General features: G+C 61.6%; 1 protein-coding gene across 1 annotated transcript in view; it reads right to left on the reverse strand.

Moving 5' to 3' along the window:
- hax1 (HCLS1 associated protein X-1) overlaps positions 1 to 20,509 on the reverse strand; it is a 36,731-nt gene extending 16,222 nt beyond the window's left edge. Inside the window, exon 1 of the mRNA XM_072490491.1 lies at positions 20,278 to 20,509. Coding sequence (XP_072346592.1) covers positions 20,278 to 20,470 — 193 coding nt within the window. The 5' untranslated portion in view covers positions 20,471 to 20,509. The remainder of the gene's footprint in view (positions 1 to 20,277) is intronic.
- Between the last annotated feature and the right edge of the window lie 5,496 nt (positions 20,510 to 26,005).

Genomic DNA, 26,005 nt, shown 5'->3' on the forward strand with positions numbered 1-26,005 from the left:
GAGGGAGCGCCGCACGGTGGGAGGGTCAGTACTGAGGGAGCGCCGCACGGTCGGAGGTTCAGTAATGAGGGAGAGCCGCACTGTCAGGGGGTCAGTACAGAGGGAGCGCCGCACTGTCGGAGGGTCAGTACTGAGGGAGTGCCGCACTGTGGGAGGGTCAGTACTGAGCGAGTGCCGCACTGTGGGAGGGTCAGTGCTGAGGGAGCGCCGCACTGTCGGAGGGTCAGTACTGAGGGAGAGCCTCACTGTCAGAGGGTCAGTGCTGAGGGAGCGCCGCACTGTGGGAGGGTCAGTGCTGAGGGAGCGCCGCACTGTCGGAGGGTCAGTACTGAGGGAGCGCCGCACTGTGGGAGGGTCAGTGCTGAGAGAGCGCCGCACTGTGGGAGGGTCAGTACTAAGGGAGCGCCGCACTGTCGGAGGGTCAGTACTGAGGGAGCGCCGCACTGTGGGAGGGTCAGTGCTGAGGGAGCGCCGCACTGTCGGAGGGTCAGTACTGAGGGAGCGCCGCACTGTGGGAGGGTCAGTACTGAGGGAGCGCCGCACTGTGGGAGGGTCAGTACTGAGAGAGCGCCGCACTGTCGGAGGGTCAGTACTGAGGGAGCGCCGCACTGTGGGAGGGTCAGTACTGAGGGAGCGCCGCACTGTGGGAGGGTCAGTACTGAGGGAGCTCCGCACTGTTGGAGGTTCAGTACTGAGGGAGCGCCGCACTGTGGGAGGGTCAGTACTGAGGGAGTGCCGCACTGTTGGAGGTTCAGTACTGAGGGAGCTCCGCACTGTGGGAGGGTCAGTACTGAGGGAGCGCCGCACTGTGGGAGGGTCAGTACTGAGGGAGCGCCGCACTGTGGGAGGGTCAGCACTGAGGGAGTGCCGCACTGTGGGAGGGTCAGTACTGAGGGTCAGTACTGAGGGAGCGCCGCACTGTCGGAGGGTCAGTACTGAGGGAGCGCCGCACTGTCAGAGGGTCAGTACTGAGGGAGCTCCGGACTGTCGGAGGGTCAGTACAGAGGGAGCGCCGCACTGTCGGAGGGTCAGTACTGAGGGAGCGCCGCACTGTCGGAGGTTCAGTAATGAGGGAGCGCCGCACGGTGGGAGGGTCAGTACTGAGGGAGCGCCGCACGGTGGGAGGGTCAGTACTGAGGGAGCGCCGCACTGTGGGAGGGTCAGTACTGAGGGAGCGCTGCACTGTCGGAGGGTCAGTACTGAGGGAGCTCCGGACTGTCGGAGGGTCAGTACTGAGGGAGCGCCGCACGGTCGGAGGTTCAGTAATGAGGGAGCGCCGCACGGTGGGAGGGTCAGTACTGAGGGAGCGCCGCACGGTCGGAGGTTCAGTAATGAGGGAGAGCCGCACTGTGGGAGGGTCAGTACTGAGGGAGCGCCGCACTGTGGGAGGGTCAGTACTGAGGGAGCACCGCACTGTGGGAGGGTCAGTACTGAGGGAGTGCCGCACTGTGGGAGGGTCAGTGCTGAGGGAGCGCCTCACTGTCGGAGGGTGAGTACTGAGGTAGCGCCACACTGTCGGAGGTTCAGTACTGAGGGAGTGCCGCACTGTCGGAGGGTCAGTACTGAGGGAGCGCCGCACTGTTGGAGGGTCAGTACTGAGGGAGCGCCGCACTGTGGGAGGGTCAGTACTGAGGGAGCGCCACACTGTCGGAGGTTCAGTACTGAGGGAGTGCCGCACTGTGGGAGGGTCAGTACTGAGGGAGTGCCGCACTGTCAGAGGGTCAGTACTGAGGGAGCGCCGCACTGTTGGAGGGTCAGTACTGAGGGAGCGCCGCACTGTGGGAGGGTCAGTACTGAGGGAGTGCCGCACTGTGGGAGGGTCAGTGCTGAGTGAGTGCCGCACTGTGGGAGGGTCAGTTCTGAGGGAGCTCCGCACTGTGGGAGGGTCAGTACTGAGGGAGCGCCGCACTGTGGGAGGGTCAGTACTGAGGGAGCGCCGCACTGTGGGAGGGTCAGTAGTGAGGGAGTGCCGCACTGTTGGAGGTTCAGTACTGAGGGAGCGCCGCACTGTGGGAGGGTCAGTACTGAGGGAGTGCCGCACTGTTGGAGGTTCAGTACTGAGGGAGCTCCGCACTGTGGGAGGGTCAGTACTGAGGGAGCGCCGCACTGTGGGAGGGTCAGTACTGAGGGAGCGCCGCACTGTCGGAGGGTCAGTACTGAGGGAGTGCCGCACTGTTGGAGGTTCAGTACTGAGGCAGCGCCGCACTGTCGGAGGGTCAGCACTGAGGGAGTGCCGCACTGTGGGAGGGTCAGTACTGAGGGTCAGTACTGAGGGAGCGCCGCACTGTGAGAGGGTCAGTACTGAGGGAGCGCCGCACTGTCGGAGGGTCAGTACTGAGGGAGCTCCGGACTGTCGGAGGGTCAGTACAGAGGGAGCGCCGCACTGTCGGAGGGTCAGTACTGAGGGAGCGCCGCACTGTCGGAGGTTCAGTAATGAGGGAGTGCCGCACGGTGGGAGGGTCAGTACTGAGGGAGCGCCGCTCTGTGGGAGGGTCAGTACTGAGGGAGTGCCGCACTGTGGGAGGGTCTGTACTGAGGGAGCACCGCACTGTCGGAGGGTCAGTACTGAGGGAGAGCCGCACTGTGGGTGGGTCAGAACTGAGGGAGCGCCGCACTGTCGGAGGGTCAGTACTGAGGGAGCGCCGCACTGTCGGAGGGTCAGTACTGAGGGAGCACCGCACTGTGGGAGGGTCAGTACTGAGGGAGCGCCGCTCTGTCAGAGGGTCAGTACTGAGGGAGCACCGCACTGTGGGAGGGTCAGTACTGAGGGAGCGCCGCACTGTGGGAGGGTCAGTACTGAGGGAGCGCCGCACTGTGGGAGGGTCAGTGCTGTGGGAGCGCCGTACTGTCGGAGGGTCAGTACTGAGGGAGCGCCGCACTGTCGGAGGGTGAGTACTGAGGGAGCGCCACACTGTCGGAGGTTCAGTACTGAGGGAGTGCCGCACTGTGGGAGGGTCAGTACGGAGGGAGCGCCGCACTGTCGGAGGGTCAGTACTGAGGGAGCGCCGCACTGTCGGAGGGTGAGTACTGAGGGAGCGCCACACTGTCGGAGGTTCAGTACTGAGGGAGTGCCGCACTGTGGGAGGGTCAGTACTGAGGGAGTCCCGCACTGTCGGAGGGTCAGTACTGAGGGAGCGCCGCACTGTCGGAGGGTCAGTACTGAGGGAGCGCCGCACTGTGGGAGGGTCAGTGCTGAGTGAGTGCCGCACTGTGGGAGGGTCAGTTCTGAGGGAGCTCCGCACTGTGGGAGGGTCAGTACTGAGGGAGCGCCGCACTGTCGGAGGGTCAGTACTGAGGGAGTGCCGCACTGTGGGAGGGTCAGTACTGAGGGAGCGCCGCACTGTGGGAGGGTCAGTACTGAGGGATGCCGCACTGTCGGAGGGTCAGTACTGAGGGAGTGCCGCACTGTGGGTGGGTCAGAACTGAGGGAGCGCCGTACCGTCGGGAGGGTCAGTACTGAGGGAGCGCCGCACTGTGGGAGGGTCAGTACTGAGGGAGCGCCGCACTGTGGGAGGGTCAGTACTGAGGGAGCACCGCACTGTCGGAGGGTCAGTATTGAGGGAGCGCCGCACTATGGGAGGGTCAGTACTGAGGGAGCGCCGCACTGTCAGGAGGGTCAGTACTGAGGGAGTGCCGCACTGTGGGTGGGTCAGAACTGAGGGAGCGCCGTACCGTCGGGAGGGTCAGTACTGAGGGAGCGCCGCACTGTGGGAGGGTCAGTACTGAGGGAGCGCCGCACTGTGGGAGGGTCAGTACTGAGGGAGCACCGCACTGTCGGAGGGTCAGTATTGAGGGAGCGCCGCACTATGGGAGGGTCAGTACTGAGGGAGCGCCGCACTGTGGGGGGTTCAGTACTGAGGGAGAGCCGCACTGTGGGAGGGTCAGTACTGAGGGAGCGCCGCACTGTGGGGGGGTCAGTACTGAGGGAGCGCCGCACTGTGGGAGGTTCAGTACTGAGGGAGCACCGCACTGTGGGAGGGTCAGTACTGAGGGAGCACGGCACTGTGGGAGGGTCAGTACTGAGGGAGCGCCGCACTGTGGGAGGGTCAGTACTGAGGGAGCGCCGCACTGTGGGAGGGTCAGTACTGAGGGAGCGCCGCACTGTCAGAGGGGCAGTACTGAGGGAGCACCGCACTGTCGGAGGGTCAGTACTGAGGGAGCACCGCACTGTCGGAGGGTCAGTACTGAGGGAGCGACGCACTGTGGGAGGGTCAGTACTGAGGGAGCGCCGCACTGTGGGAGGGTCAGTACTGAGGGAGCACCGCACTTTCGGTGGGTCAGTACTGAGGGAGCCGTCGGGAGGGTCAGTACTGAGGGAGCGCCGCACTGTGGGAGGGTCAGTACTGAGGGAGCACCGCACTTTCGGTGGGTCAGTACTGAGGGAGCACCGCACTGTCGGAGGGTCAGTACTGAGGGAGCGCCGCACTGTGGGAGGGTCAGTACTGAGGGAGTGCCGCACTGTGGGAGGGTCAGTACTGAGGGAGCGCCGCACTGTCGGAGGGTCAGTACTGAGGGAGCCGTCGGGAGGGTCAGTACTGAGGGAGCGCCGCACTGTGGGAGGGTCAGTACTGAGGGAGCACCGCACTTTCGGTGGGTCAGTACTGAGGGAGCACCGCACTGTCGGAGGGTCAGTACTGAGGGAGCGCCGCACTGTGGGAGGGTCAGTACTGAGGGAGTGCCGCACTGTGGGAGGGTCAGTACTGAGGGAGCGCCGCACCGTCGGAGGGTCAGTACTGAGGGAGTGCCGCACTGTGGGAGGGTCAGTACTGAGGGAGCACTGCACTGTCGGAGGGTCAGTACTGAGGGAGCGCCGCACTGTGGGAGGGTCAGTATTGAGGGAGCGCCGCACTGTGGGAGGGTCAGTACTGAGGGAGCGCCGCACTGTGGGAGGTTCAGTACTGAGGGAGAGCCGCACTGTGGGAGGGTCAGTGCTGAGGGAGCGCCGCACTGTGGGAGGGTCAGTGCTGAGGGAGTGCCGCACTGTCGGAGGGTCAGTACTGAGGGAGCGCCGCACTGTGGGAGGTTCAGTACTGAGGGAGCACCGCACTGTCGGAGGGTCAGTACTGAGGGAGCGCCGCACTGTGGGAGGGTCAGTACTGAGGGAGCGCCGCACTGTGGGAGGGTCAGTACTGAGGGAGCGCCGCACTGTGGGAGGGTCAGTACTGAGGGAGCACGGCACTGTGGGAGGGTCAGTACTGAGGGAGCGCCGCACTGTGGGAGGGTCAGTACTGAGGGAGCGCCGCACTGTCGGAGGGTCAGTACTGAGGGAGCGCCGCACTGTCGGAGGGTCAGTACTGAGGGAGCCGTCGGGAGGGTCAGTACTGAGGGAGCGCCGCACTGTGGGAGGGTCAGTACTGAGGGAGCACCGCACTGTCGGAGGGTCAGTACTGAGGGAGCGCCGCACTGTGGGAGGGTCAGTACTGAGGGAGCACCGCACTTTCGGTGGGTCAGTACTGAGGGAGCGGCGCACTGTCGGAGGGTCAGTACTGAGGGAGCCGTCGGGAGGGTCAGTACTGAGGGAGCGCCGCACTGTGGGAGGGTCAGTACTGAGGGAGCACCGCACTTTCGGAGGGTCAGTACTGAGGGAGCGCCGCACTGTGGGAGGGTCAGTACTGAGGGAGTGCCGCACTGTGGGAGGGTCAGTACTGAGGGAGCGCCGCACTGTCGGAGGGTCAGTACTGAGGGAGTGCCGCACTGTGGGAGGGTCAGTACTGAGGGAGCACCGCACTGTCGGAGGGTCAGTACTGAGGGAGCGCCGCACTGTGGGAGGGTCAGTACTGAGGGAGTGCCGCACTGTCGGAGGGTCAGTACTGAGGGAGTGCCACAGTGTCGGAGGGTCAGTACTGAGGGAGTGCCACAGTGTCGGAGGGTCAGTACTGAGGGAGAGCCGCACTGTCGGAGGGTCAGTACTGAGGGAGCGGCGCACTGTCGGAGGGTCAGTACTGAGGGAGCGCCGCACTGTGGGAGGGTCAGTACTGAGGGAGCGCCGGACTGTGGGAGGGTCAGTACTGAGGGAGCTCCGCACTGTGGGAGGGTCAGTACTGAGGGAGCGCCGCACTGTGGGAGGGTCAGTACTGAGGGAGCTCCGCACTGTGGGAGGGTCAGTACTGAGGGTGCGCCGCACTGTCAGAGGGTCAGCACTGAGGGAGCGCCGCACTGTCGGAGGGTCAGTACTGAGGGAGCGCCGCACTGTCGGAGGTTCAGTTCTGAGGGAGCTCCGCACTGTGGGAGGGTCAGTAGTGAGGGAGCGCCGCACTGTGGGAGGGTCAGTACTGAGGGAGCGCCGCACTGTGGGAGGGTCAGTAGTGAGGGAGCGCCGCACTGTGGGAGGGTCTGTACTGAGGGAGTGCCGCTCTGTCGGAGGGTCAGTACTGAGGGAGCGTCGCACTGTCAGGAGAGTCAGTACTGAGGGAGCGCCGCACTGTCGGAGGGTGAGTACTGAGGGAGCGCCGCACTGTGGGAGGGTCAGTACTGAGGGAGCGCCGCACTGTCAGGAGGGTCAGTGCTGAGGGAGCGCCGCACTGTGGGAGGGTCAGTACTGAGGGAGCGCCGCACTGTGGGAGGGTCAGAACTGAGGGAGCGCCTCACTGTCAGGAGGGTCAGAACTGAGGGAGCGCCGCACTGTGGGAGGGTCAGTACTGAGGGAGCGCCGCACTGTGGGTGGGTCAGAACTGAGGGAGCGCCGTACCGTCGGGAGGGTCAGTACTGAGGGAGCGCCGCACTGTGGGAGGGTCAGTACTGAGGGAGCGCCGCACTGTGGGAGGGTCAGTGCTGAGGGAGTGCCGCACTGTCGGAGGGTCAGTATTGAGGGAGTGCCGCACTGTGGGAGGTTCAGTACTGAGGGAGAGCCGCACTGTGGGAGGGTCAGTACTGAGGGAGCGCCGTACTGTGGGAGGGTCAGTACTGAGGGAGCGCCGCACTGTCAGAGGGTCAGTACTGAGGGAGCACCGCACTGTGGGAGGGTCAGTACTGAGGGAGCGCCGAACTGTGGGAGGGTCAGTGCTGAGGGAGCGCCGCACTGTCGGAGGGTCAGTACTGAGGGAGCGCCGCACTGTGGGAGGGTCAGTGCTGAGTGAGTGCCGCACTGTGGGAGGGTCAGTTCTGAGGGAGCTCCGCACTGTGGGAGGGTCAGTACTGAGGGAGCACCGCACTGTGGGAGGGTCAGTACTGAGGGAGCGCCGAACTGTGGGAGGGTCAGTACTGAGGGAGCACCGCACTGTCGGAGGGTCAGGACTGAGGGAGCGCCGCACGGTCGGAGGTTCAGTACTGAGGGAGCACCGCACTGTGGGAGGGTCAGTACTGAGGGAGCACCGCACTGTCGGAGGGTCAGTACTGAGGGAGCACCGCACTGTCGGAGGGTCAGTACTGAGGGAGCGCCGCACTGTCAGAGGTTCAGTAATGAGGGAGAGCTGCACTGTCAGGGGGTCAGTACTGAGGGAGCGCCGCACTGTCGGAGAGTCAGTACTGAGGGAGCGCCGCACTGTCGGAGGGTCAGTACTGAGGGAGCGCCGCACTGTGGGAGGGTCAGTGCTGAGTGAGTGCCGCACTGTGGGAGGGTCAGTTCTGAGGGAGCTCCGCACTGTGGGAGGGTCAGTACTGAGGGAGCGCCGCACTGTGGGAGGGTCAGTACTGAGGGATGCCGCACTGTGGGAGGGTCAGTAGTGAGGGAGTGCCGCACTGTCGGAGGGTCAGTACTGAGGGAGCGTCGCACTGTCGGTGGGGTCAGTACTGAGGGAGCGCCGCACTGTCGGAGGGTCAGTACTGAGGGAGCGCCGCACTGTCAGGAGGGTCAGTACTGAGGGAGTGCCGCACTGTGGGTGGGTCAGAACTGAGGGAGCGCCGCACTGTGGGAGGGTCAGTACTGAGGGAGCGCCGCACTGTGGGAGGGTCAGTACTGAGGGAGCACCGCACTGTCGGAGGGTCAGTACTGAGGGAGCGCCGCACTGTGGGAGGGTCAGTACTGAGGGAGCGCCGCACTGTCGGAGGGTCAGTACTGAGGGAGCGCCGCACTGTCGGAGGGTCAGTACTGAGGGAGCCGTCGGGAGGGTCAGTACTGAGGGAGCGCCGCACTGTGGGAGGGTCAGTACTGAGGGAGCACCGCACTGTCGGAGGGTCAGTACTGAGGGAGCGCCGCACTGTGGGAGGGTCAGTACTGAGGGAGCACCGCACTTTCGGTGGGTCAGTACTGAGGGAGCGGCGCACTGTCGGAGGGTCAGTACTGAGGGAGCCGTCGGGAGGGTCAGTACTGAGGGAGCGCCGCACTGTGGGAGGGTCAGTACTGAGGGAGCACCGCACTTTCGGAGGGTCAGTACTGAGGGAGCGCCGCACTGTGGGAGGGTCAGTACTGAGGGAGTGCCGCACTGTGGGAGGGTCAGTACTGAGGGAGCGCCGCACTGTCGGAGGGTCAGTACTGAGGGAGTGCCGCACTGTGGGAGGGTCAGTACTGAGGGAGCACCGCACTGTCGGAGGGTCAGTACTGAGGGAGCGCCGCACTGTGGGAGGGTCAGTACTGAGGGAGTGCCGCACTGTCGGAGGGTCAGTACTGAGGGAGTGCCACAGTGTCGGAGGGTCAGTACTGAGGGAGTGCCACAGTGTCGGAGGGTCAGTACTGAGGGAGCGCCGCACTGTCAGAGGGCCAGTACTGAGGGAGCGCCGCACTGTCGGAGGGTCAGTACTGAGGGAGTGCCACAGTGTCGGAGGGTCAGTACTGAGGGAGCGGCGCACTGTCGGAGGGTCAGTACTGAGGGAGCGCCGCACTGTGGGAGGGTCAGTACTGAGGGAGCTCCGCACTGTGGGAGGGTCAGTACTGAGGGAGCGCCGCACTGTGGGAGGGTCAGTACTGAGGGAGCTCCGCACTGTGGGAGGGTCAGTACTGAGGGAGCTCCGCACTGTGGGAGGGTCAGTACTGAGGGTGCGCCGCACTGTCAGAGGGTCAGCACTGAGGGAGCGCCGCACTGTCGGAGGGTCAGTACTGAGGGAGCGCCGCACTGTGGGAGGGTCAGTACTGAGGGAGCGCCGCACTGTCAGGAGGGTCAGTACTGAGGGAGCGCCGCACTGTGGGAGGGTCAGTACTGAGGGAGCGCCGCACTGTGGGAGGGTCAGAACTGAGGGAGCGCCTCACTGTCAGGAGGGTCAGAACTGAGGGAGCGCCGCACTGTGGGAGGGTCAGTACTGAGGGAGCGCCGCACTGTGGGTGGGTCAGAACTGAGGGAGCGCCGTACCGTCGGGAGGGTCAGTACTGAGGGAGCGCCGCACTGTGGGAGGGTCAGTACTGAGGGAGCGCCGCACTGTGGGAGGGTCAGTGCTGAGGGAGCGCCGCACTGTGGGAGGTTCAGTACTGAGGGAGCACCGCACTGTCGGAGGGTCAGTATTGAGGGAGTGCCGCACTGTGGGAGGTTCAGTACTGAGGGAGCGCCGCTCTGTCAGAGGGTCAGTACTGAGGGAGCACCGCACTGTGGGAGGGTCAGTACTGAGGGAGCGCCGAACTGTGGGAGGGTCAGTACTGAGGGAGCACCGCACTGTCGGAGGGTCAGGACTGAGGGAGCGCCGCACGGTCGGAGGTTCAGTACTGAGGGAGCACCGCACTGTGGGAGGGTCAGTACTGAGGGAGCACCGCACTGTCGGAGGGTCAGTACTGAGGGAGTACCGCACTGTCGGAGGGTCAGTACTGAGGGAGCGCCGCACTGTCAGAGGTTCAGTAATGAGGGAGAGCTGCACTGTCAGGGGGTCAGTACTGAGGGAGTGCCGCACTGTCGGAGGTTCAGTAATGAGGGAGCGCCGCACGGTGGGAGGGTCAGTACAGAGTGAGCGCCGCACTGTCGGAGGGTCAGTACTGAGGGAGCGCCGCACAGTCGGTGGGTCAGTATGAGGGAGTGCCGTACTGTGGGAGGGTCTGTACTGAGGGAGCGCCGCACTGTCAGAGGGTCAGTACTGAGGGAGAGCCGCACTGTGGGAGGGTCAGTACTGAGGGAGTGCCGCACTGTGGGAGGGTCAGTACTGAGGGAGTGCCGCACTGTGGGAGGGTCAGTACTGAGGGAGTGCCGCACTGTGGGAGGGTCAGTACTGAGGGAGCGCCGCACTGTGAGAGGGTCAGTACTGAGGGAGCGCCGCACTGTCGGAGGGTCAGTACTGAGGGAGCTCCGGACTGTCGGAGGGTGAGTACAGAGGGAGCGCCGCACTGTCGGAGGGTCAGTACTGAGGGAGCGCCGCACTGTCGGAGGTTCAGTAATGAGGGAGCGCCGCACGGTGGGAGGGTCAGTACTGAGGGAGCGCCGCACTGTGGGAGGGTCAGTACTGAGGGAGCGCCGCTCTGTGGGAGGGTCAGTACTGAGGGAGCGCCGCTCTGTCAGAGGGTCAGTACTGAGGGAGCACCGCACTGTCGGAGGGTCAGTACTGAGGGAGAGCTGCACTGTGGGAGGGTCAGTACTGAGGGAGCACCGCACTGTGGGAGGGTCAGTACTGAGGGAGCGCTGCACTGTCGGAGGGTCAGTACTGAGGGAGCGCCGCACGGTCGGAGGTTCAGTAATGAGGGAGCGCCGCACGGTGGGAGGGTCAGTACTGAGGGAGTGCCGCACTGTCGGAGGGTCAGTACTGAGGGAGCGCCGCACTGTCGGAGGGTCAGTACTGAGGGAGCACCGCACTGTGTGAGGGTCAGTACTGAGGGAGCGCCGCTCTGTCAGAGGGTCAGTACTGAGGGAGCACCGCACTGTGGGAGGGTCAGTACTGAGGGAGCGCCGCACTGTCGGAGGGTGAGTACTGAGGGAGCGCCACACTGTCGGAGGTTCAGTACTGAGGGAGTGCCGCACTGTGGGAGGGTCAGTACTGAGGGAGCGCCGCTCTGTCAGAGGGTCAGTACTGAGGGAGCGCCGCACTGTGGGAGGGTCAGTCCTGAGGGAGTGCCGCACTGTGGGAGGGTCAGTGCTGAGTGAGTGCCGCACTGTGGGAGGGTCAGTACTGAGGGAGCGCCGCACTGTGGGAGGGTCAGTACTGAGGGAGCGCCGCACTGTGGGAGGGTCAGTAGTGAGGGAGTGCCGCACTGTCGGAGGGTCAGTACTGAGGGAGCGTCGCACTGTCGGTGTGGTCAGTACTGAGGGAGCGCCGCACTGTCGGAGGGTCAGTACTGAGGGAGCGCCGCACTGTCAGGAGGGTCAGTACTGAGGGATCGCCACACTGTGGGAGGGTCAGTACTGAGGGAGCGCCGCACTGTGGGTGGGTCAGAACTGAGGGAGCGCCGTACCGTCGGGAAGGTCAGTACTGAGGGAGCGCCGCACTGTGGGAGGGTCAGTACTGAGGGAGCGTCGCACTGTGGGAGGGTCAGTACTGAGGGAGCGTCGCACTGTGGGAGGGTCAGTACTGAGGAAGCGCCGCACTGTCGGAGGGTCAGTATTGAGGGAGCGCCGCACTGTGGGAGGGTCAGTACTGAGGGAGCGCCGCACTGTGGGAGGTTCAGTACTGAGGGAGAGCCGCACTGTGGGAGGGTCAGTACTGAGGGAGCGCCGCACTGTGGGAGGGTCAGTACTGAGGGAGCGCCGCACTGTGGGAGGTTCAGTACTGAGGGAGCACCGCACTGTCGGAGGGTCAGTACTGAGGGAGCGCCGCACTGTGGGAGGGTCAGTACTGAGGGAGCGCCGCACTGTGGGAGGGTCAGTACTGAGGGAGCGCCGCACTGTGGGAGGGTCAGTACTGAGGGAGCACGGCACTGTGGGAGGGTCAGTACTGAGGGAGCGCCGCACTGTGGGAGGGTCAGTACTGAGGGAGCGCCGCACTGTGGGATGGTCAGTACTTAGAGCGCGCCGCACTGTGGGAGGGTCAGTACTGAGGGAGCACCGCACTGTCGGAGGGTCAGTACTGAGGGAGCGCCGCACTGTCGGAGGGTCAGTACTGAGGGAGCACCGCACTTTCGGTGGGTCAGTACTGAGGGAGCGGCGCACTTTCGGAGGGTCAGTACTGAGGGAGCACCGCACTTTCGGTGGGTCAGTACTGAGGGAGCGGCGCACTGTCGGAGGGTCAGTACTGAGGGAGCCGTCGGGAGGGTCAGTACTGAGGGAGCGCCGCACTGTGGGAGGGTCAGTACTGAGGGAGCACCGCACTTTCGGTGGGTCAGTACTGAGGGAGCACCGCACTGTCGGAGGGTCAGTACTGAGGGAGCGCCGCACTGTGGGAGGGTCAGTACTGAGGGAGTGCCGCACTGTGGGAGGGTCAGTACTGAGGGAGCGCCGCACTGTCGGAGGGTCAGTACTGAGGGAGTGCCGCACTGTGGGAGGGTCAGTACTGAGGGAGCACCGCACTGTCGGAGGGTCAGTACTGAGGGAGCGCCGCACTGTGGGAGGGTCAGTACTGAGGGAGTGCCGCACTGTCGGAGGGTCAGTACTGAGGGAGTGCCACAGTGTCGGAGGGTCAGTACTGAGGGAGTGCCACAGTGTCGGAGGGTCAGTACTGAGGGAGAGCCGCACTGTCGGAGGGTCAGTACTGAGGGAGTGCCACAGTGTCGGAGGGTCAGTACTGAGGGAGCGGCGCACTGTCGGAGGGTCAGTACTGAGGGAGCGCCGCACTGTGGGAGGGTCAGTACTGAGGGAGCTCCGCACTGTGGGAGGGTCAGTACTGAGGGAGCTCCGCACTGTGGGAGGGTCAGTACTGAGGGAGTGCCGCACTGTTGGAGGTTCAGTACTGAGGGAGCGGCGCACTGTCGGAGGGTCAGCACTGAGGGAGTGCCGCACTGTGGGAGGGTCAGTACTGAGGGTCAGTACTGAGGGAGCGCCGCACTGTGAGAGGGTCAGTACTGAGGGAGTGCTGCACTGTCAGAGGGTCAGTACTGAGGGAGCGCCGCACTGTGGGAGGGTCAGTACTGAGGGAGCGCCGCACTGTGGGAGGGTCAGTACTGAGGGAGCGCCGCTCTGTGGGAGGGTCAGTACTGAGGGAGCGCCGCTCTGTCAGAGGGTCAGTACTGAGGGAGCACCGCACTGTCGGAGGGTCAGTACTGAGGGAGCACCGCGCTGTGGGAGGGTCAGTACTGAGGGAGCGCCGCACTGTCGGAGGGTCAGTACTGAGGGAGCGCCGCACTGTGGGAGGGTCAGTACTGAGGGAGCGCCGCACTGTGGGAGGGTCAGTACTGAGGGAGTGCCGCACTGTCGGAGGGTCAGTACTGAGGGAGTGCCACAGTGTCGGAGGGTCAGTACTGAGGGAGAGCCGCACTGTCGGAGGGTCAGTACTGAGGGAGTGCCACAGTGTCGGAGGGTCAGTACTGAGGGAGCGGCGCACTGTCGGAGGGTCAGTACTTAGGGAGCGCCGCACTGTGGGAGGGTCAGTACTGAGGGAGCGGCGCACTGTCGGAGGGTCAGTACTGAGGGAGCGCCGCACTGTGGGAGGGTCAGTACTGAGGGAGCGCCGCACTGTGGGAGGGTCAGTACTGAGGGAGCTCCGCACTGTGGGAGGGTCAGTACTGAGGGTGCGCCGCACTGTCAGAGGGTCAGTACTGAGGGAGCTCCGCACTGTGGGAGGGTCAGTACTGAGGGTGCGCCGCACTGTCAGAGGGTCAGTACTGAGGGAGCTCCGCACTGTTGGAGGTTCAGTACTGAGGGAGCGCCGCACTGTGGGAGGGTCAGTACTGAGGGAGTGCCGCACTGTTGGAGGTTCAGTACTAAGGGAGCGGCGCACTGTCGGAGGGTCGGCACTGAGGGAGTGCCGCACTGTGGGAGGGTCAGTACTGAGGGTCAGTACTGAGGGAGCGCCGCACTGTGAGAGGGTCAGTACTGAGGGAGCGCCGCACTGTCGGAGGGTCAGTACTGAGGGAGCTCCGGACTGTCGGAGGGTGAGTACAGAGGGAGCGCCGCACTGTCGGAGGGTCAGTACTGAGGGAGCGCCGCACTGTCGGAGGTTCAGTAATGAGGGAGCGCCGCACGGTGGGAGGGTCAGTACTGAGGGAGCGCCGCGCTGTGGGAGGGTCAGTACTGAGGGAGCGCCGCTCTGTGGGAGGGTCAGTACTGAGGGAGCGCCGCTCTGTCAGAGGGTCAGTACTGAGGGAGCACCGCACTGTCGGAGGGTCAGTACTGAGGGAGAGCCGCACTGTGGGAGGGTCAGTACTGAGGGAGCGCTGCACTGTCGGAGGGTCAGTACTGAGGGAGCGCCGCACGGTCGGAGGTTCAGTAATGAGGGAGCGCCGCACGGTGGGAGGGTCAGTACTGAGGGAGTGCCGCACTGTCGGAGGGTCAGTACTGAGGGAGCGCCGCACTGTCGGAGGGTCAGTACTGAGGGAGCACCGCACTGTGTGAGGGTCAGTACTGAGGGAGCGCCGCACTGTCGGAGGGTCAGTACTGAGGGAGCGCCGCACTGTCGGAGGGTCAGTACTGAGGGAGCACCGCACTGTGTGAGGGTCAGTACTGAGGGAGCGCCGCTCTGTCAGAGGGTCAGTACTGAGGGAGCACCGCACTGTGGGAGGGTCAGTACTGAGGGAGCGCCGCACTGTGGGAGGGTCAGTACTGAGGGAGCGCCGCACTGTGGGAGGGTCAGTACTGAGGGAGCGCCGCTCTGTCAGAGGGTCAGTACTGAGGGAGCACCGCACTGTGGGAGGGTCAGTACTGAGGGAGCGCCGCACTGTCGGAGGGTGAGTACTGAGGGAGCGCCACACTGTCGGAGGTTCAGTACTGAGGGAGTGCCGCACTGTGGGAGGGTCAGTACTGAGGGAGCGCCGCTCTGTCAGAGGGTCAGTACTGAGGGAGCACCGCACTGTCGGAGGGTCAGAACTGAGGGAGCGCCGCACTGTGGGAGGGTCAGTCCTGAGGGAGTGCCGCACTGTGGGAGGGTCAGTGCTGAGTGAGTGCCGCACTGTGGGAGGGTCAGTACTGAGGGAGCGCCGCACTGTGGGAGGGTCAGTACTGAGGGAGCGCCGCACTGTGGGAGGGTCAGTACTGAGGGAGTGCCGCACTGTCGGAGGGTCAGTACTGAGGGAGCGTCGCACTGTCGGTGGGGTCAGTACTGAGGGAGCGCCGCACTGTCGGAGGGTCAGTACTGAGGGAGCGCCGCACTGTCAGGAGGGTCAGTACTGAGGGATCGCCACACTGTGGGAGGGTCAGTACTGAGGGAGCGCCGCACTGTGGGTGGGTCAGAACTGAGGGAGCGCCGTACCGTCGGGAAGGTCAGTACTGAGGGAGCGCCGCACTGTGGGAGGGTCAGTACTGAGGGAGCGTCGCACTGTGGGAGGGTCAGTACTGAGGGAGCGTCGCACTGTGGGAGGGTCAGTACTGAGGAAGCGCCGCACTGTCGGAGGGTCAGTATTGAGGGAGCGCCGCACTGTGGGAGGGTCAGTACTGAGGGAGCGCCGCACTGTGGGAGGTTCAGTACTGAGGGAGAGCCGCACTGTGGGAGGGTCAGTACTGAGGGAGCGCCGCACTGTGGGAGGGTCAGTACTGAGGGAGCGCCGCACTGTGGGAGGTTCAGTACTGAGGGAGCACCGCACTGTCGGAGGGTCAGTACTGAGGGAGCGCCGCACTGTGGGAGGGTCAGTACTGAGGGAGCGCCGCACTGTGGGAGGGTCAGTACTGAGGGAGCGCCGCACTGTGGGAGGGTTAGTACTGAGGGAGCACGGCACTGTGGGACGGTCAGTACTGAGGGAGCGCCGCACTGTGGGAGGGTCAGTACTGAGGGAGCGCCGCACTGTGGGAGGGTCAGTACTGAGGGAGCACCGCACTGTCGGAGGGTCAGTACTGAGGGAGCGCCGCACTGTCGGAGGGTCAGTACTGAGGGAGCACGGCACTTTCGGTGGGTCAGTACTGAGGGAGCGGCGCACTGTCGGAGGGTCAGTACTGAGGGAGCGCCGCACTGTGGGAGGGTCAGTACTGAGGGAGCACCGCACTGTCGGAGGGTCAGTACTGAGGGAGTGCCGCACTGTGGGAGGGTCAGTACTGAGGGAGTGCCGCACTGTCGGAGGGTCAGTACTGAGGGAGTGCCACAGTGTCGGAGGGTCAGTACTGAGGGAGTGCCACAGTGTCGGAGGGTCAGTACTGAGGGAGAGCCGCACTGTCGGAGGGTCAGTACTGAGGGAGTGCCACAGTGTCGGAGGGTCAGTACTGAGGGAGCGCCGCACTGTGGGAGGGTCAGTACTGAGGGAGCGCCGCACTGTGGGAGGGTCAGTACTGAGGGAGCTCCGCACTGTGGGAGGGTCAGTACTGAGGGAGCTCCGCACTGTGGGAGGGTCAGTACTGAGGGTGCGCCGCACTGTCAGAGGGTCAGCACTGAGGGAGCGCCGCACTGTCGGAGGGTCAGTACTGAGGGAGCGCCGCACTGTGGGAGGGTCAGTGCTGAGGGAGCTCCGCACTGTGGGAGGGTCAGTAGTGAGGGAGCGCCGCACTGTGGGAGGGTCAGTACTGAGGGAGCGCCGCACTGTGGGAGGGTCAGTACTGAGGGAGCGCCGCACTGTGGGAGGGTCAGTAGTGAGGGAGCGCCGCACTGTGGGAGGGTCTGTACTGAGGGAGTGCCGCACTGTCGGAGGGTCAGTACTGAGGGAGCGCCGCACTGTGGGAGGGTCAGTACTGAGGGAGCGCCGCACTGTCAGGAGGGTCAGTACTGAGGGAGCGCCGCACTGTGGGAGGGTCAGTACTGAGGGAGCGCCGCACTGTGGGAGGGTCAGAACTGAGGGAGCGCCTCACTGTCAGGAGGGTCAGAACTGAGGGAGCGCCGCACTGTGGGAGGGTCAGTACTGAGGGAGCGCCGTACCGTCGGGAGGGTCAGTACTGAGGGAGCGCCGCACTGTGGGAGGGTCAGTACTGAGGGAGCGCCGTACCGTCGGGAGGGTCAGTACTGAGGGAGCGCCGCACTGTGGGAGGGTCAGTACTGAGGGAGCGCCGCACTGTGGGAGGGTCAGTGCTGAGGGAGCGCCGCACTGTGGGAGGTTCAGTACTGAGGGAGCACCGCACTGTCGGAGGGTCAGTATTGAGGGAGCGCCGCACTGTGGGAGGTTCAGTACTGAGGAAGCACCGCACTGTCGGAGGGTCAGTATTGAGGGAGCGCCGCACTGTCAGGAGGGTCAGTACTGAGGGAGCGCCGCACTGTGGGAGGGTCAGAACTGAGGGAGCGCCTCACTGTCAGGAGGGTCAGAACTGAGGGAGCGCCGCACTGTGGGAGGGTCAGTACTGAGGGAGCGCCGCACTGTGGGTGGGTCAGAACTGAGGGAGCGCCGTACCGTCGGGAGGGTCAGTACTGAGGGAGCGCCGCACTGTGGGAGGGTCAGTACTGAGGGAGCGCCGCACTGTGGGAGGGTCAGTGCTGAGGGAGCGCCGCACTGTGGGAGGTTCAGTGCTGAGGGAGCACCGCACTGTCGGAGGGTCAGTATTGAGGGAGCGCCGCACTGTGGGAGGGTCAGTACTGAGGGAGCGCCGCACTGTGGGAGGTTCAGTACTGAGGGAGAGCCGCACTGTGGGAGGGTCAGTACTGAGGGAGCGCCGTACTGTGGGAGGGTCAGTACTGAGGGAGCGCCGCACTGTGGGAGGGTCAGTACTGAGGGAGCGCCGCACTGTGGGAGGGTCAGTACTGAGGGAGCACGGCACTGTGGGAGGGTCAGTACTGAGGGAGCGCCGCACTGTGGGAGGGTCAGTACTGAGGGAGCGCCGCACTGTGGGATGGTCAGTACTTAGAGCGCGCCGCACTGTGTGAGGGTCAGTACTGAGGGAGCCATCGGGAGGGTCAGTACTGAGGGAGCCCCGCACTGTGGGAGGGTCAGTACTGAGGGAGCACCGCACTGTCGGAGGGTCAGTACTGAGGGAGCGCCGCACTGTCGGAGGGTCAGTACTGAGGGAGCACCGCACTTTCGGTGGGTCAGTACTGAGGGAGCGGCGCACTGTCGGAGGGTCAGTACTGAGGGAGCCGTCGGGAGGGTCAGTACTGAGGGAGCGCCGCACTGTGGGAGGGTCAGTACTGAGGGAGCACCGCACTTTCGGTGGGTCAGTACTGAGGGAGCACCGCACTGTCGGAGGGTCAGTACTGAGGGAGCGCCGCACTGTGGGAGGGTCAGTACTGAGGGAGTGCCGCACTGTGGGAGGGTCAGTACTGAGGGAGCGCCGCACTGTCGGAGGGTCAATACTGAGGGAGTGCCGCACTGTGGGAGGGTCAGTACTGAGGGAGCGCCGCACTGTGGGAGGGTCAGTACTGAGGGAGCTCCGCACTGTGGGAGGGTCAGTACTGAGGGAGCTCCGCACTGTGGGAGGGTCAGTACTGAGGGAGCTCCGCACTGTGGGAGGGTCAGTACTGAGGGTGCGCCGCACTGTCAGAGGGTCAGCACTGAGGGAGCGCCGCACTGTCGGAGGGTCAGTACTGAGGGAGCGCCGCACTGTTGGAGGTTCAGTTCTGAGGGAGCTCCGCACTGTGGGAGGGTCAGTAGTGAGGGAGCGCCGCACTGTGGGAGGGTCAGTACTGAGGGAGCGCCGCACTGTGGGAGGGTCAGTACTGAGGGAGCGCCGCACTGTGGGAGGGTCAGTAGTGAGGGAGCGCCGCACTGTGGGAGGGTCTGCACTGAGGGAGTGCCGCACTGTCGGAGGGTCAGTACTGAGGGAGCGCCGCACTGTGGGAGGGTCAGTACTGAGGGAGCGCCGCACTGTCAGGAGGGTCAGTACTGAGGGAGCGCCGCACTGTGGGAGGGTCAGTACTGAGGGAGCGCCGCACTGTGGGAGGGTCAGAACTGAGGGAGCGCCTCACTGTCAGGAGGGTCAGAACTGAGGGAGCGCCGCACTGTGGGAGGGTCAGTACTGAGGGAGCGCCGTACTGTGGGTGGGTCAGAATTGAGGGAGCGCCGTACCGTCGGGAGGGTCAGTACTGAGGGAGCGCCGCACTGTGGGAGGGTCAGTACTGAGGGAGCGCCGCACTGTGGGAGGGTCAGTGCTGAGGGAGCGCCGCACTGTGGGAGGTTCAGTACTGAGGGAGCACCGCACTGTCGGAGGGTCAGTATTGAGGGAGCGCCGCACTGTGGGAGGGTCAGTACTGAGGGAGCGCCGCACTGTGGGAGGTTCAGTACTGAGGGAGCACCGCACTGTCGGAGGGTCAGTATTGAGGGAGCGCCGCACTGTCAGGAGGGTCAGTACTGAGGGAGCGCCGCACTGTGGGAGGGTCAGAACTGAGGGAGCGCCTCACTGTCAGGAGGGTCAGAACTGAGGGAGCGCCGCACTGTGGGAGGGTCAGTACTGAGGGAGCGCCGCACTGTGGGTGGGTCAGAACTGAGGGAGCGCCGTACCGTCGGGAGGGTCAGTACTGAGGGAGCGCCGCACTGTGGGAGGGTCAGTACTGAGGGAGCGCCGCACTGTGGGAGGGTCAGTGCTGAGGGAGCGCCGCACTGTGGGAGGTTCAGTGCTGAGGGAGCACCGCACTGTCGGAGGGTCAGTATTGAGGGAGCGCCGCACTGTGGGAGGGTCAGTACTGAGGGAGCGCCGCACTGTGGGAGGTTCAGTACTGAGGGAGAGCCGCACTGTGGGAGGGTCAGTACTGAGGGAGCGCCGTACTGTGGGAGGGTCAGTACTGAGGGAGCGCCGCACTGTGGGAGGGTCAGTACTGAGGGAGCGCCGCACTGTGGGAGGGTCAGTACTGAGGGAGCGCCGCACTGTGGGAGGGTCAGTACTTAGAGCGCGCCGCACTGTGGGAGGGTCAGTACTGAGGGAGCACCGCACTGTGTGAGGGTCAGTACTGAGGGAGCCGTCGGGAGGGTCAGTACTGAGGGAGCCCCGCACTGTGGGAGGGTCAGTACTGAGGGAGCACCACACTGTCGGAGGGTCAGTACTGAGGGAGCGCCGCACTGTCGGAGGGTCAGTACTGAGGGAGCGCCGCACTGTGGGAGGGTCAGTACTGAGGGAGTGGCGCACTGTCGGAGGGTCAGTACTGAGGGAGCCGTCGGGAGGGTCAGTACTGAGGGAGCGCCGCACTGTGGGAGGGTCAGTACTGAGGGAGCACCGCACTGTCGGAGGGTCAGTACTGAGGGAGCGCCGCACTGTGGGAGGGTCAGTACTGAGGGAGTGCCGCACTGTCGGAGGGTCAGTACTGAGGGAGCGCCGCACTGTGGGAGGGTCAGTACTGAGGGAGTGCCGCACTGTGGGAGGGTCAGTGCTGAGGGAGTGCCGCACCGTCGGGAGGGTCAGTACTGAGGGAGTGCCGCACTGTCAGAGGGTCAGTACTGAGGGAGCGCCGCACTGTGGGAGGGTCAGTACTGAGGGAGCGCTGCACTGTGGGAGGGTCAGTACTGAGGGAGTGCCGCACTGTCGGAGGGTCAGTACTGAGGGAGCGCCGCACTGTGATTTGGTGACTCACCAAACTGTTTCACGGGCATCTCCCAGCTTCCCATTCCTCTGAAAAGCTCGTCCATCTCCTGGAAGAGTCCGGTAAATCCTTCGTCAAAGTTCCGCCCGTCCGGCCCGAAGCCAAAGTGAAAGCCGGGCCCTTGGCCACGCCCGAAACCCGTATCATTGTCTTCGTCGTCCTCATCCTCGTCATCGCGAGTCATCCCCTCGAAGAACGGCTCCCTGCGATGAAACCGTCGATCCGTCAAAACGTCATCCAGAGCTGCCGGAGCAGGGGCGGGGTCCGGATGGTACTGAGGGGGGGGGGGAATTGGCTCGCTCACCCTCTCCGCCAAGGGGTATTGGTGGTTTTGTAGGGGGCATTTAGGATTTTCAGGTGGTCTTAAATAGACCAATAGCGTCTTTAAGGGGCATCTATGGTGATCTTTGGAGGATTTGGGAGGCTGTGTGCAGTATGTAAGATGTATTGTAAGGGTATTTAAGTTTTAGTTTAGGGTTACCTGTAGTTTGGGGGGGATTTAAGGGGGGATTTTCAGATTAAAGGAGAATTTAAGAGGGTGTCTGGGGTATTTATGTGGCATATAGTGGGATGTTTGCGGTTATAGGGGTGTTTAAGGTGCTTTTAGGGGGCTTATGGGAGGGGGGGGGTATTTGCAGTTATAGGGATATCTCGGGCATGCAAGGGGCAGAAAATAGGAGGCCATTCGGCCCGTCGAGCCTGCTCCGCCATTCATGGCTAATCATCCAACTCAATAGCCTAATCTCGCTTTCCCCCCTTATCCTTTGATCCCCTTCGCCCCCAAGCGCTGTATCGAACTGCTTCTCGAAAACATCAACATTTTGGCCTCAACTACTTCCTGTGGTGACGAATTCCACAGGCCGACCACTCTCTGGGTGAAGAAATGTCTCCCCATCATGTCCGAAATGGTCTCCCCCGTATCCTCAGGCTGTGACCCACTGGTTCTGAACACCCCCCCCCCCCCCCCCCCCCCCACCATCGGGAACATCCTTCCTGCATCTACCCTGTCCAGTCCTGTTAGAATTGTATCGGTTTCTACGAGATTCCCCCCCCCCCCCTCATTCATCTGAACTCTTTTGACAAGGTGCCACACAAAAGGTTGCTGCATAAGATAAGGATGCACGGCATTAAGGGAAAGTAGTAGCATGGATAGAGGATTGGTTAATGAATAGAAAGCAAAGAGTGGGGATTAATGGGCGTTTCTCTGGTTGGTAATCAGTAGCTAGTGGTGTCCCTCAGGGATCAGTGTTGGGCCCACAACTGTTCACAATTTACATAGATGATTTGGAGTTGGGGACCAAGGGCAATGTGTCCAAGTTTGCAGACGACACTAAGATGAGTGGTAAAGCAAAAAGTGCAGAGGATACTGGAAGTCTGCAGAGGGATTTGGATAGGCGAAGTGAATGGGCTAGGGTCTGGCAGATGGAATACAATGTTGACAAATGTGAGGTTATCCATTTTGGTCGGAATAACAGCAAAAGGGATTATTATTTAAATGATAAAATATTAAAACGCGCTGCTGTGCAGAGACCTGGGTGTGCTAGTGCATGAGTCGCAAAAGGTTGGTTTACAGGTGATTAAGAAGGCGAATGGAATTTTGTCCTTCATTGCTAGAGGGATGGAGTTTAAGACTCGGGAGGTTATGCTGCAATTGTATAAGGTGTTAGTGAGGCCACACCTGGAGTATTGTGTTTCAGTTTTGGTCTCCTTACCTGAGAAAGGACGTACTGGCACTGGAGGGTGTGCAGAGGAGATTCACTAGGTTAAGCCCAGAGCTGAAGGGGTTGGATTACGAGGAGAGGTTGAGTAGACTGGGACTGTACTCGTTGGAATTTAGAAGGATGAGGGGGGATCTTCTAGAAACATATAAGATTATGAAGGGAATAGATAGGATAGATGCGGGCAGGTTGTTTCCACTGGCGGGTGAAAGCAGAACTAGGGGGCATAACCTCAAAATAAGGGGAAGTAGATTTAGGACTGAGTTTCGGAGGAACTTCTTCACCCAAAGGGTTGTGAATCGATGGAATTCCTTGCCCAGTGAAGCAGTAGAGGCTCCTTCATTAAATGTTTTTAAGATAAAGATAGATAGTTTTTTGAAGAATAAAGGGATTAAGGGTTATGGTGTTCGGCCGGAAAGTGGAGCTGAGTCCACAAAAAGATCAGCCATGATCTCATTGAATGGTGGAGCAGGCTCGAGGGGCCAGATGGCCGACTCCTGCTCCTAGTTCCTATGTAATACAATCCCAACCGATTCAATCTCCCCTCGTACGTCAGTCCCGCCACCGAGGAATCAGTCTGGTAAACTTCGCTGCACTCCCTCCCAGCAAGAACATCCTTCCTCAGGTAAGGAGACCAAAACTGCCCACAATCCTCCAGGTGTGGCCTCACCAAGTCCCCTGTATAATTGCAGGTTATGTTGGGCTGTAAAGGACTTTGTTCCATTCAGGGCGATGTACCAAGCTACTTGGATTAGCGTAGGTTAGATTTGTCAGTGCATATTTAATAATAACAATCATTATTATTGTCACATGTAGGTTTACATTAACACTGCAATGAGGTTTACTGTGAAAATCCCCTCGTCGCCACATTCCCGGCGCCTGTTCGGGTACACGGAGGAGAATTCAGAATGTCCAATTCACCCAACAAGCACGTCTTTCGGGACTTGTGGGAGGAAACCGGAGCACCCGGAGGGAACCCACGCAGACACGGGGAGAACGTGCAGACTCCGCACAGACAGTGACCCAAGCCGGGGATCGAACCCGGGACCAGGAGCTGTGAGGCAACAGTGCTAACCACCGTGCTACTGGGGTATTTGCGATTTGAGGGATATTTATGGGGTATTTGAGATACTTTGCTCTCGCCCCTCTGCCTCTCTCCGGTATTTGGGTTTTTTTTTAATAAGGGTTATTGAATATTAAGCGGCGACTTCCGGTGATGGCGGGCGGGAGGCGGCCGCACAATGGAGGGCTCCCGTTCGGGAACGGCATTTTCGGGGCTTTAAGCCCGGTCCCAGGGTCCACGGAGGCGGCAAAAGCAGGGAGAAGGCACAGAGAAGAAAAATATCGAGGGGCGAGCAAAAGAACAGCCGTAAAGAAAACAGCAGAAAGTCCGTCGGGGAGTGGAAAGGTTACCGCGGGGTCAGTAAGAAAATGGAGGCTGGAGCACCAGGGGAGGCCGCATTGCTTACGGCTGAAGAAATACTAAGGTGGTGGCTGCGGAATTCGAAAGGCAGTTGACAAAATACATGGAGACGGCGAGGAAGGAGCTGAGGGAGGTTTTGAGTGTGCTGGTGGAGGAGGCGATTTCCCCGGTGAGGACGGAGGTGGCGAGCGCAGTGGCGGAGGTGCGGGAGCAAGGGGAGGCGCTGAAGGAAGTGGAGGAGACGTTATTGCAGCACGGCGATCAACTTGCCTCGATGGGGAAGGAGATGCGGAAGGTGATGGACATTATCAAGGATCTGCGAGGAAAAATGGAAGACCTGGAAAACAGATCCAGGCGACAGAACTTGAGGATTGTCGGGGCTGCCCGAAGGCGTTGAAGGACCGAGGCCGACTGAGTATTTTGCCGCGATGCTGGCCAAACTATTGGGGGAGGATCCTCTCGATACGAACTGGATCGGGCTCAGTGGAGGCCTGTACAAAAGGCGAGTGAGCGCCAAGAGCAGTAACTGTGCTTCCGTACGTACAGGGTGAAGGAGAAGGTCCTGAGCTGGGCCAAGAAGAAGCGGGTGTTGCAGTGGGCTGGAGCTGGTATACGTGTATACCAGGACTTTACGGTGGAGCTGGCAAGGAGGCGGGCTGCCTTCAACCGGGTGAAGAAGGCACTGTACATTAGCAAGGTGCGGTGCGGCATTGTATATCCAGTGAAGCTGAGGGTGACTTACAAGCTCAGGGACTTTTATTTTGGAACGGCGGAAGCAGCGGAGGAGTTTGCGAAGGCAGAAGGACTGTGGCAGAATTGAGAAATGGCCATGTGCCGATGTGACCTCATGACTGTATTTTCTTCTATTTTGTTTCACTGCGTGCGGGTGTAGGGGGCTAAAGGAGCCAATGTTGTAATATTGTGAGCAATTTTGGGCCCCCACACCTCAGGAAGGACATACTGGCACTGGAGCGGGTCCAGCGGAGATTCACACGGATGATCCCAGGAACGGGAGGCCTAACATACGATGAACGTCTGAGGATCCTGGGATTATATTCATTGGAGTTTAGGAGGTCGAGGGGAGATCTAATAGAAACTTACAAGATAATGAAGGGCTTAGATAGGGTGGACGTAGGGAAGTTGTTTCCATTAGCAGGGGAGACTAGGACCCGGGGGCACAGCCTTAGAATAAAAGGGGAGTCACTTTAGAACAGAGATGAGGAGAAATTTCTTCAGCCAGAGAGTGGTGGGTCTGTGGAATTCATTGCCACAGAGGGCGGTGGAGGCCGGGACGTTGAGTGTCTTTAAGACAGAAGTGGATAAATTCTTGATTTCTCGAGGAATTAAGGGCTATGGAGAGAGAGAGCGGGTAAATGGAGTTGAAATCAGCCATGATTGAATGGTGGAGTGGACTCGATGGGCCGAATGGGATGCATATATTGACAGGTGGGCCGTTGTTTGGGGTGGGGGGAGGATGGGATCGTTGGTATTGTTAAGGGGATTGATTTTCTATTTGTTACCGCTTACTGTCTGTGGGGGGGGTGGGTATAAATTCTGAAGGAAATTGGAGAATTAAAACATTTATTAAAAAGAGATATTAAGGGACATTTAGGGGTATTTAGAGATATTTATGGGATATCAAGTAGGTAGTTAGGGCTATCTGTGGGGTAGTTGGGGCTATTGTGGGGTAGTTAGGGCTAGTTTGGGGTAGTTAGGGCTATTGTGGGGTAGTTAGGGCTATTGTGGGGTAGTTGGGGCTATTGTTGCGGTAGTTAGGGCTATTTTGGGGTAGTTTGGGCTATTGTGGGGTAGTTGGGGCTATTGTGGGGTAGTTGGGGCTATTGTGGGGTAGTTGGGGCTATTGTGCGGTAGTTAGGGCTATTTTGGGGTAGTTTGGGCTATTGTGGGGTAGTTGGGGCTATTGTGGGGTAGTTGGGGCTATTGTGGGGTAGTTGGGGCTATTGTGGGGTAGTTAGGGCTAGTTTGGGGTAGTTAGGGCTATTGTGGGGTAGTTGGGGCTATTGTGGGGTAGTTGGGGCTATTGTGGGGTAGTTAGGGGCTAGTTTGGGGTAGTTAGGGCTATTGTGGGGTAGTTGGGGCTATTGTGGGGTAGTTGGGGCTATTGTGGGGTAGTTGGGGCTATTGTGGGGTAGTTGGGGCTATTGTGGGGTAGTTGGGGCTATTGTGGGGTAGTTGGGGCTATTGTGGGGTAGTTAGGGCTATTGTGGGGTAGTTTAGGGCTAGTTTGGGGTAGTTAGGGCTAGTTTGGGGTAGTTGGGGCTATTGTGGGGTAGTTGGGGCTATTGTGGGGTAGTTAGGCTAGTTTGGGGGTAGTTTGGGGGCTATTGTGGGGTAGTTGGGGCTATTGTGGGGTAGTTAGGGCTAGTTTGGGTAGTTAGGGCTAGTTTGGGGTAGTTTGGGCTATTGTGGGGGTAGTTAGGGCTAGTTTGGGGTAGTTAGGGCTAGTTTGGGAGGTAGTTGGGGCTATTGTGGGGTAGTTAGGGCTAGTTTGGGTAGTTAGGGCTATTGTGGGGTAGTTAGGGCTAGTTTGGGGTAGTTGGGCTATTGTGGGGTAGTT

Source organism: Scyliorhinus torazame, chromosome 26, assembly GCF_047496885.1.
Source record: "Scyliorhinus torazame isolate Kashiwa2021f chromosome 26, sScyTor2.1, whole genome shotgun sequence".
In the NCBI taxonomy this organism is placed as follows: domain Eukaryota; kingdom Metazoa; phylum Chordata; class Chondrichthyes; order Carcharhiniformes; family Scyliorhinidae; genus Scyliorhinus; species Scyliorhinus torazame.